At 32.1% G+C, this 12536-nt stretch overlaps 1 protein-coding gene across 2 annotated transcripts in view; it reads left to right on the forward strand.

Moving 5' to 3' along the window:
- The window catches only part of LOC126888426 (probable cytochrome P450 6a23), an 89589-nt gene extending 78361 nt beyond the window's left edge, over positions 1-11228 (forward strand). For both annotated transcript variants that reach the window (XM_050656679.1, XM_050656678.1), the window contains exons 3-4: positions 825-1076; positions 10932-11228. In XM_050656679.1, the coding sequence (XP_050512636.1) occupies positions 825-1076; positions 10932-11098 (419 nt within the window). In that variant the 3' untranslated portion in view covers positions 11099-11228. The remainder of the gene's footprint in view (positions 1-824; positions 1077-10931) is intronic.
- The last annotated feature ends 1308 nt before the right edge of the window (positions 11229-12536 follow it).

Genomic DNA, 12536 nt, shown 5'->3' on the forward strand with positions numbered 1-12536 from the left:
GTAATCTTTCATTGTGCGTTTAAATTTTTCAAAAATACTTATTAGTTTTCTCAGGATTCGAAAAAAATGAATCCCCATTTGAATAGCATTGCAGCCGAAAATACCTACCGATCCTCTTAAGGCTTGTAATTCGTGATTGGCACCGACGAAGTTTGTGCCGTTGTGCAGATTTGTACACTGTATCTAAATACAGTACGTATTTTCAAAATAAAATTGTTGATTGATTTTAAACCTATTTTTATATAACGGACTTTCGGCTTTAACGGACATCCTGTTCCCCCAATTAGTCCGTTATATCGAGGTTTTACTTTATTTACTTTGTTGCTAGGGTAACGCGAACATAGCTATAGAGATTACTGTTCTATCGTATTATTATTTCTTACACATATTTCTTTCAATATGACATTTTTTATTAACTAACCAATAAAAATGATTCGGTGAATTGTTATACAGGATGAGTTTTAATAAATTGAGCTATAAAATTTATGCAACTTTTGAAACGGTATTTATAATAAATTGCTCGCAAAAGGTGGAAAGAAAAAGAAGTATTAAAAAATAATCACTAAGACGATCGTGCAAGGAAATTTGTATCTTTATTAATAAATGATCATTAAAACAGTCGTGCATAAAAATTTGTATGTATTTCGGGCGTAAACATGCAGCGTTTATAGACCTTACGTGTTAATAGCCCTCGCCTATCGGCTCAGGCTCTTACTAGCACGTCGCGGTCCACAAACGCCTATTTTACGCCCTTGATACATAAATAACTATTACAGAACTTCCTTATTTTATGATTAACCTCCTCAATGTTTTTATTTTTTTAGAATCTCTGAGAATGCATCCCCCAATAGTACTGATCGAACGGTTGTGTACTAAAGACTATATAATTCCTGACACTGATATTTTAATAGAAAAAGGAACAGTACTCAACATATCAACACGTGGAATACATTACGACCCTGATATCTACCCCAACCCCAATGTATTCGACCCTGATAGATTTAGTCCGGAAAATAAAAGTTTAATACCCCCCATGGCCTTTTTGGCATTTGGTGAAGGACCTAGGCTATGTATAGGTAAGGATTTTTTAACAATATTTTATGTATTTGTAGTCAATGCAGTGGCGGCTCGTGGCCTTGGAGACAGGGTCGGCAAGGTTTTTTTGTCTCCTCATATAGGTATACCATCAAACTAAAAGGCTTAATTCATCATAGGAGATTTTTTTGTTTTTTGCTTTTTTTTTATTTGATGTACTTGACATTCTCTCTTGTTTCATGGTGTTTCGACAATACGTGTTGATTCTTTTGAGACAAGGTAAATCCCGTTTTTTTTTAGGCAGAAATTGGTGGTAATAAGAAAATTGATAAACAGTTTGTTGTAATGAATTGCAGTACTTACTTAATTATACATACATATTGTGCAACTTATCCCACTTTCTGAAAATATTTGGACCAGCATAATTTTTAAGTACCTAACTTGTAATAATAAATATCTTGGAAATTCTTTGGCGAACGTAACTTTTAAATTTTAAATCTTCAAAGAGGTCAAAAATTTGCAAATCTTCAAAATTCGAAAAACGAGTATCTATTTGCATATAATAGTAGGTATCCAAAATTTCAAGATATACTTACTCGTTTTTCGAGATATGTATCATGTCGTTGTCTTTTTTGGGGTGGTTCGGAAATATCAAGCCAATCCAAAACGTCACTGCGTATATATTGGAAACTACTATCATTACGAAAATCTCTGAGATTTTGCACCAGTTTTCGTATTCTATTTTTAGAATAAATAATGTCAGTTGAGTGATTTTGAACAACAAGAAATATCTTGGGCAAACTCTGTCTTAAAAATATTTAAAAAAATATTGAAAGAGTCATTAGTATTTAATAAAGTTCTCAAACCGATTGCTTCACGGATCGAGTTATCGCCAATTTGAAAATCGTCGCCTTCGATAATAAAATCAAAAACTTCCAAAGCTGTTCACGAAAATCTGCTACAGATACTAAAACTATAAGAGATAATCTGCTTAGATAAAACTAACCGAGATTTAAAATTTCATCGCGTCTGACAAACTGTTCGCTTTTTTTTTCGAAACAAATTTGTTCTAAAGCAGTAATCCGCTTAGGTGAGCTAAACTGGCAAGAAAAGACGATATTCTTTATTTTTTTACACGTATCATGTAAAACTAAATTCATTATATGCGCATCATAGTGAGTAAATAAAGCTTGTGATGCAATAGTTTTAACTATTGCCTGGAGACTATTCAATTCACCACTCATCACAGCAACGCTGTCATAAGATTGCCCCAGTTTGCCCTACCAATTTATTTTTGGTATCAAAAAATTTGAATCTGTTCTTTAAAACACCAAAAATATATTCTGCCTTATTGCTTTTACTCACATCTCTAAAACCTAAAAACCTCTCATAAAGACTTGCTTCCGTACAGCCATGATGTGAACTTGTCAGATAGAGCTCATTGGTACCTCGGGCGAAAAACATTGGATATTTTATTCATCCATGTTATAATTCACATCTTTGTCATATGTTCCGATGACGGATCAATTGTAAAGGGTTTTTAGCCATATATTTTTACTTTGGTGGTTAGCATGTAGATTCTAAGATTGCACTGATGATGATCGGTCAACCGATCGAAAACTAGTTCTGTCTTTGATGTAGCCCTGTATAGGGATTTTCACAAATATACCTTTTATAAAGGATTTTATGTTCTCATAAATATTACCACGTAACGCGTATCGAACAAAATAATTGATAATTGTGAATGACATGATAATCAGAAGTTTCATCTACTTTCAGTGAAAAGCAAATGGTTTTCTAAATCTCAGATTCAACAACGTTATTCAAAATTTAACTACAGTGGAACCTCGATAAGTCGGATTAATCGGGACCGCGGCCGATCCGGGTTATCGAAAATCCGGTTAGCCGGAGAATATGGTAAAAATTAATAAAATACGGTACTCTTACAGATAAACTTAATTACAATTGCCAAAAAAATGAAATACTTATGTTCAGTACATCTAAATTACGTACAGTTGTATACATTATTGTTTATTTCTTGGTAAAAGACTCAGTCAAAGTGAAAACATTTTTATTTTATCTGATGAAAATCGATCCGGGTTAGCCGGACTTCCGGGTTATCGGAGGCCGACTTATCGGGGTTCCACTGTATTTGATTATATGTATTAGTTCATTCTGTATTACGAATACACTTAGAATCAGAAAGTAAATAGGTATTTCTAAAACAATTTTATTAATTCTCTATAATTACTTTGATTTTTAACAAATGCTTCGATCCATCATGTCCACTAAATGATAATTCCTGACAACTTAAAAAATTACAATATCAATTAAACGACGTAAAACGGCGTGATTATTTTTGACAATTTCTACCGATGCATGCTTCCAAATGAAACACCGACCGGCAGACCGAAATGTGCCGTACTTGCCGCTTAACCTGCCACGCCGTATCTGCTATTGCCCACGGAGAAAAGTAATGTTCGCTTGCTCATCGACTTGTTATGTCGTTGAGTTTTACGTGTAAATTGTCAAACTACGGATGTTAGGGACGGCTAGCCGAAAAGTCAGATAAATGGCTCGGATCATTCATTTTTTGAGAAGTCTGTTATGCGCAGGGATCACTTAACGCTCGGATTGATCAGATTCTTTTAAAAACCATGAATAAAATTTAGTCTGTATTATCTGATAGATTTTTTTTATTTCACAGATACAAATATTTAAAAAATCTATATTTATAAATGTGTGGGTCGGCACTGCCGACCCTGCCGACCCTGACCGGCCGCCACTGAGTCAATGAACACTACATTTTATTCAACCCCAATTATTTTAACAATTTGTTACTTCCATTGAAAGAATAAGTATTTCTATTTTGGTCTTTGATCAATGTGTACTCCCAGTTCTAACATATGGAGCAGAAACATTGGCCCTTAATAGAAATAATTACATTTTTATAAAAAATAACTTTTTTATAATAAAACTTTTTTATTATTTATAGGAGAGAATATAAAATAATTTGACGATATCAAATGCTTAGAATTCCAAAAATTACACTATAATAAAAAATTACTTTAATAATAACACGGTTTTGTTATATACAGGACACAACATATTTCGAAAAAATAAAATATGAATTTTTAGTAGGTGTATTAACTGTTAAAATTAAAATTCCAAAAATTACACTAGTATAAAAAAAGTACTTTTTATAATACCACGGTTATAATAATATTATATTATAATAATTATATTATAATAATTAACTTATAAAATACGAATTTTAAGTATATCAACTTTTAATTATTTATTAAAAAAATTAAAAAAGATACTCAACAGCCGTGTTCGAACTGGGGAACTCTCGGTCTGCAGTCTAATGCCACTGACCCACCATCAATTTGTAGATATCGATTTTTTAACGTACTTTAAAATATCATTGTATTAGCCACATTTTTAAAATAGTTTGAAATAAAAAAAATCGATTTATCCATTCAGGGATATTGATTAGTGGGGAAAAGCTCCGTAGATCCGTTATAGTAATAGATAGCAATAAAAGATAATAACAAAAATTGTAGCCAACTTTGATTACATATTGATAATGAGTCATCGTAAATTGTCAGTTTTAGACAATTCAGTCATGGTTTACCTAAAATTTGGAAAGATTTAGACCCGTAATTAATAATTTGCTCTGAAAAATGAAAATATCCGAAATAGACATAGGGAATGTTATATATAAATTAAAGTAAGGTAAATAGTACTTTTCGATAGTGATATAAAATACAGGGTGTTTCATTTAAAATTACTGAGAAAATAATGTACTTGTGTATTGACTCACCCTGTATTCAATATAAAGAAAATCAGGAATATCAGTCATTTATGGAAATTTTGACAATAAGTAAAAAAATATGGCATTAATAAACCATTGCCGTTGTGCTTATTTTTATATATACAGGGAGTTGAACTTGTTACGATTTTCATATAAAATTTGTTATAACTTTGTAAATACCCTGTATATCATACCAAACCTTTATATTTTTGTAATGAAGAAGTTAAGAAGATTTTGAATATAAAATAAAATATAGGGTGTTCCATTAAAAAAAACATAAGTTTGATCTGCCACTATGTTATCGAACACCCTGTAAAATTCTAACTAATTTTGTAATGTGAAGCTCAAAATTGGCTACAATTTTTGTTGTCAAGTTTTATCGCTATCCATTACTATAACGGATCTACGGAGTTTTACCCTACTAATCAATCACCCTGTATAATAACAGTTAAATATCGCATTGTTAGCTAGTTCAAAGCTATTCTGAAAATTTCAGGTATCTAGGTAGCCTAGAACTATTTTTAAAATGGATTACAAAATTTGCGGAGTCAGTGACAACAACCAAGCCAAGTATATAAAAACGTTTTAAATAATTACACTTTTATAAAAAAGAATATTTTATAATAAAATCTTTTTATTATTTATAGGAAAGAATATAAAATAATTTAACGATTTAACGATAACATGCTTAAAATTCCAAAAATTACACTCTACTAAATAATTACTTTTTATAATATCACGGTTTTGTTATTGTACATATAGGACACAACATAGTTGGAAAGAATAATTAACTTATAAAATATGAATTTTTAGTAGGTGTATTAACTGTTATTTATAATTATGATTCCAAAAATTACACTAGCATAAAATAGTATTTTTTTATAATACCACGGTTGTTTAAAATGGTATATTATAATTTTAAGTATATAAACTTTTAATTATTTATTAAAACAATTAAAAAAAAGATACGTAACAGCCGGGTTCCAACTGGGGACCTCTCGATCTGCAGTCTAACGCCACTGAGGCACCATCAATTTGTAGATATCGATTTATTAACATACTTTAAAATATCATTGCATTAGTCACATATTTAAAATAGTTTGAAATTAAAAAAAAATCGCTTTATCCATACAGTGTGATTGGCCAGTGGGGTAAAGCTTTGTAGATCCGTTATAAGTAATAGATAGTAATAAAAGTTAATAACAAAAATTGTAGCCAACTTTGATTACAGATTGATAATCAGTAATCGTAAATTGTAAGTTTTAGACAATTATTCAGTCATGGCTTACTTAAAATTTGGAAAGATTTAGATCCGTAATTATTAATAATTTTTCTCTGAAAAATGAAAATATCTCGAAAACTAATAAATTTACACATAGGGAATGTTATACAAAAATTATAGTATGGTATTGGTACTTTTCGATAATGATATAAAATACAGGGTGTTCTATTTAAAATTACTGAGAAAATAATATACTTGCATTTTGACTCACCCTGTATTCAATATAAAGAAAATTAGCAAAACAACCATTTACGAAAATTTTGACAATAAATAAAAAAATATGACGTCAATACACCATTGACCTTGTGCTTGCTTTTATTTATACAGGTAGTTAAACTTGTTACGATTTTCATATAAAATCGGTTATAACTTTGTAAATACCCCGTATAACATACCAAACCTTTATATTTTTGTAATCGAAAAGTTACGAAGATTTCGAATATAAAATAAAATACAGGTTGTTCTATTTAAAAAAACATAAGTTTGGTCTGCCACTATGTTATCAAACACCCCGTAATATTCTAACTAATTTTGTAATGTGAAGCTCAAAGTTCGCTACAATTTTTGTTATTTTTATCGCTATGCATTACTATAACGGATCTACGGAGCTTCAACCCACTAATTATTAATCACCCTGTATAATAGCAGTAAAATATTGCATTGTTAGCTAGTCCTAAGCTATCCTGAAAATTTCAGGTGTCTAGGTAGCCTAGAACTATTTTTTAAATGGATTACAAAATTTGCGGAGTCCGTGACACCAACCAAGCCAAGTATATAAAAAGGTTTTAAAATACTCAATAATATACGAGTGGCACAGAGAGCAATGGAGATGTTGAATATAACCCCCAGAGAGAGAGTTTCAAATAAAGTAGTTAGGAGAAAACTGGTATTACAGACGCACTTCAAAGAATTTTTCTTCAGTTGGCTATCAAATTGGCTATAGTAATTTTGTAACGGCAGCTCGGAAAAGCGATACAGAGGATCTGTTAAACCATTCTCTCAGGTTTTTAAGCCATGACGTTCTTCTTCGACCTGGCCCTCTTCTTCCGTCTACCTTGCCTTGTATTATTAAATGGAGTATATTATACAGGGTGAGGCAAATAAGGGGCCTATTAGAAATATCTCGAGAACTAAAGGCAACAGAATCATGAAAATTGGAATAAGGGGGTTTTGAAGGATGATCTATTAAATGAAAATATTTTCATCCCTTTGCAAGTTCCGGTTATACCGGAAGTTGCTTATAACTTCGTTTTTTTAAATGGGACACCCTGTATATTTTTACATTTTTGGATTCTCTTCGATGTCTTCTTTCTTAAAATATGAGGTTTTGTAATATTATACAGGGTATTTTAAAAGATAATTACGTTTTTTTATTAATTTCGTAGCAAAATTAACACCCTGTAGAATTGTAGTAGTTTGACATCTAAAACTCTACTTACGTTTAAATGATTTTTAATATACTCTACTATTGTTATGAATCATTAGTATAGCCAAATTTTTAATTTTAGTATACAGGGTTGGTCGAAACTCGGAATGAGTATTTTCTGAGTTTTCTTAAATGGAACACCCTGTATTTTAGTATTGTAATGAAATGATATTTTATGGTACTTTTTTATTTCTTAAGCATTCCCTATACCTAACTGCTTTAATTTGTGCTTAATTGTTAATCGCACCAACAATCTTAACTACGTAGGTATTTTGATAGCTAAACCATTATTGGTAATTTTAAGGACCAGTTTGGATTAATATGTATTTATTTCTGAAAAATTATTTGGGATTGAGTATTTTCACGGCCAACCTAATAAAATTTTACGTATTTTTTGTTGCAATTAATGTTTAGCTTGAATCACCAATAACTCACAAATTAAAGCAGTTAGGTATAGGGAATGCTTAAGAAATAAAAAAGTACTATAAAATATCATTTCACTACAATACAAAAATACAGGGTGTTCTATTTAAGAAAAATCAGAAAATACTCATTCCGAGTTTAGACCAACCCTGTATACTAAAATTAAAAATTTAGCTATACTAATGATTCTTAACAATAGTAGAGTATATTAAAAATCATTTGAACGTAAGTAGAGTTTTAGATGTCAAACTACTGCAATTCTACAGGGTATGAATATTCCTACGAAATTAACAAAAAAAAACGTACTTATCTCTTAAAATACCCTGTATAATATTACAAAACCTCATATTTTAAGAAAGAAGACATCGAAGAGAATCCAAAAATGTAAAAATATACAGGGTGCCCCATTTAAAAAAACGAAGTTATTAGCAACTTCCGGTATAACCGGAAGTTGCAGAGATGAAAATATTTTCATTTAATAGATCATCCTTCAAAACCCCTTTATTCCAATTTTCATGATTCTGTGGCCTTTAGTTCTCGAGATATTTCTAATAGGCCAGTTATCTGCCTCACCCTATATATCTCTGGGTGTCGCATAACATGGCCAAAATATTCAAGTTTTTAAGTTTTAACTGTTCTGACGACTTCCGTGACTTTTCCCATCCAGTGCAAAACAACTTCGTTACGAACTCTATCCACCCGACTTATTCGTAGGATTCTCCGGTATACCCAGATTTCAAAAGCTTCCAATTTCTTGAGAAGAGTATCTATTAAAGTCCAGTCTTCGACACCGTACAAAAGAGTAGAAAACACATAACATCTCACTAATCTAATTTTAAGATTCAAAGTAATGTTGTCTCCACATAAAAGTTTCTTTATCTTAAAGAATGCAGCTCTGGCCTTCTCTATACGTATTCTAATTTGTCTGCTCTGTCCCAGTTTTCATTTATATTACAACAAGGTAGATGATACTGTTAGTTCTCTCTAATTGTTCACCATAAGCTGTTACTACTTCCGGTGTTATTGGCGTCTTACTGACAACCATCACCTTGGCCTTTGCGGTGTTTAGGTTGAGTCCATATTCATCACACGTTGTGGTAATCCTATTAATCAGATGTTGAAGCTCTTCATAATTGCTCGCAATTAACATCGTGTCATCCGCATATCTCAAATTATTAATATTGACGCCATTCATTTTGATACCACATTGAGCATTATCCACTGCTTTATTGAAAACAAACTCAGAATAGATGTTAAATATTAGTGGGGACAAAATGCAGCCCGGCCTTACTCCTCTTCGTATTTGAAGTTCTTCAGACGTGTCCCGACCAATCCTGATGTTTGCACTTTGATGCCAGTTTAGACTAAATTCATGATTGTTACAAAGAAGCTATACACCAATATGAATTTAACCATAAATAATCAGCCAGTTGAAAGAGTTATGTCCTACAAATATTTAGGGGTTTGTTTCACTGATACTAATGACCAGACAAGAGAAATCAAGAGGCGAATTGAGATAGCGAGACAATCGTTTGTCAAAATGAAAAAGTTCCTATGCAGCCGGGACATAAATATAAACTTAAGAACGAGAATGTTAAGGTGCTATGTTTTCTCCGTTCTGCTGTACGGCATGGAAGCTTGGATTCTGAAAAAGATAAACATCAAAAACATTGAGGCATTCGATATGTGGTGTTACAGAAGAATGTGGAAAATACCATGGACAGAAAGAGTAACAAATCAAGATGTTTTGCTGAAGATGGGGAAGGAATGCGAAGTCATAAAAACCATACAAACGAAAAAACTGGAGTATCTAGGCCACATGATGAGAGGAGAAAAGTACTCTCGGCTTAGACTCATAATCCAAGGAAAAATCGCGGGAAAGAGAAATGTGGGACGTAGGAGGATTTCCTGGTTGCGAAATTTAAGGGAGTGGTATGGGTGCAGTTCAATACAGTTGTTCAGAGCTGCAGCCAACAAAGTTAAGATTGCTGTGATGGTAGCCAACCTCCGATAGGAGACACTTTCTGAAGAATAGTAATCATTTCAGTATGTTTTACTCGATCAAAGGCCTTCTCAAAGTCAATGAAACACATATAAACCGGATGTCCGACATCTCTGCATCTCTGTACCATAACCTGAATACTAAACAGTGCTTCTCTGGTCCCAAGGTTATTGCGGAATCCAAACTGTGTATCATCAAGCTATGAACAAGCTCAAAGAATTACAGCGATGAAATGGAACTAGGCGGGACATGTAGGCCTGATTCAAAGATGAAAAATGAACTAATGTTCCGTGGTGGTTGAGTTACGTGTGTGATAACCTTATTGTCCACGGAAACAATTAAATGAAATTAAAATAAATGTAAAAACAACAAACTGTCTGTTAATAATATATTTATTTCAATCGAAAAAAAAACGTGAAAAGCTCTCGAAAGAGGGTTTGTTATTTTGACCGCACGGGTGTGACCGCACGGTGTGCCCGCTGTGACTCTACTGAACTAGACCAAAAACACTAATCTGTCATTATGTGGTTCTGCCATATGGCCAGACAGGCGACAATTTATTAGATCTGGTGTTTTAAAAACTGCAAAGGTATCTTACCTGAATAGGGATATATTTCGTTTCTTAAAACTTAACAGCCCTTCTATGTACATGGTTTGTATATTAGGAACGAAACACATGTGAAATTTAAATGATCCATATTATTTCGTTTACAAAGGAAAGTTAATATTTAAAATTGGCAATTAAAAAAATAGTAAAATAATAATTGAAGCATGTCGCAAAAAGAAGAAGAAAAGAAAATATTAGAATGGAGACCAAGAGATGATGCTTATCGTAATCGAAGACGTCGTTCAACAAAGTGGTTGGACGACATCAAGTGCATCCAGCACTACTGGATTCAGGATTCATTCATCATTACAACTTTTTTAGGTTTTTTTTAATTTTTAGGATTAAGATTTGGAAAGCTGCAAGCCAAAGTTGGATTATGTTCAATTTTAAGGACATGCAGAGTAACCTTGAACGAAAAAACACAGCTACCCTGGAAATATGACTCAAGATTACATTTTCCCAACGTCGAAGGTGGTGTATGGTTAAACCTTGAATCCCTGGAATAACGTCTAACCACTAGGCAAGATAACAAACAAAAGGAAGCATGAGTATTGGTATCAGATTAGTATTAGCCATTAGTATAAGTGTATGGTAGTGAAATATGTTTTTAATAAAAAATATGTTTTTTATAAGTTACTTCGTTTTTTACAGTTTTTTTAATTGTTACTTCGAGATTTTTTATTCTTTTTCTCCTTGTCCTCTCTTCACAAATACCTTCCCCTGAAGAGTGAGTTGCAACAAGCTATGTCTCTGTTCATTCCTCATAACATGGCCAAGATGTTCTAGTTTGTGCTCTTTGATTATGTTAATAATCTCGCATTCCTTGCCCATTTTACGTAGGACCTCAATATATTGGTGACACGATCCACCCATAGTCCAGAGAAATAAGATTTTTCTCGTGACACATCACCCTCTAGGCCGAAATCAAATTTTTGAGTAGTATGGACATCTATAATAATAACCTGTACGTTTCCTGCAGCCGATTTTGATGATATACATAGTTATAAACAAATGAAGATCAAAAAACGGTAAATTTTCGCTTTTTTCGTCTATTACTAAAAAGAGAAGCATTCTAAACAAATTTGAGAATAAGAAACTCATAAATCATACGAAAAAACTTCAATATGGCGTCCGCTGAATATGTCTATCCTTATTTGTTGCTTAGAAAATTGCAAAATAAATCATAAATTTTGAGATTTTATAAATGTTCATAACTTATGTAAAAATTAAATTAGAACCTTCTTAGGGGGCATCCATAAACTACGTCGTAAAAAATTTGAACTTTTTAATACCCTCCCACCGCTCCGTCGTAATTCGTCGTTTACAGACGAACCCCCCCCCCCCCATGTCGACGTCGTCATTGCAGTTCACGACCCCCCTTTCAGTGATCAACCTTTCAATTTTTTTGAATCAACCTTGAAACTTTATTTGCGAATGTATCATAACAAGAACAATTAAGGGGGTAGGCGCAAAATCTTGGTCCAATGCTATTTAAATGCATTCTTTTTTCGAATCCCGAGAAAACTAATAAATATATTTGAAAAATATAAACGCGGAATGAAAGATTACATTATTACCGAGGGCTGAAAGTCCCTTAGAATAAACAAAAGGTTTCTTTTGAATGAAATTTTTGAACTTAAAAATCAGACTCAATATTCTCTTTTTTATCCCTGTAACTTATTAAAATAAACATTATAGATGTTTTCAGAAACTTTTGGCCCTCGGTAATAATGTAATCTCTCAATCTGCGTTTAAATTTTTCAAAAATTTTTATTAGTTTTCTGAGTATTCGAAAAAAATGCCAAGATTTTGCGTATAAATCTTCTCTAAGTATAAATACGACTTACTAACTAAATAGAACACAATATTTTATTTCCATTCATTCTTTCAGAACTATTTTTTCACACACAGTATGCAGCACATAAATGAATCAACAATTTAATA

The sequence above is a fragment of the Diabrotica virgifera genome, chromosome 7, assembly GCF_917563875.1.
Source record: "Diabrotica virgifera virgifera chromosome 7, PGI_DIABVI_V3a".
NCBI lineage: Eukaryota > Metazoa > Arthropoda > Insecta > Coleoptera > Chrysomelidae > Diabrotica > Diabrotica virgifera.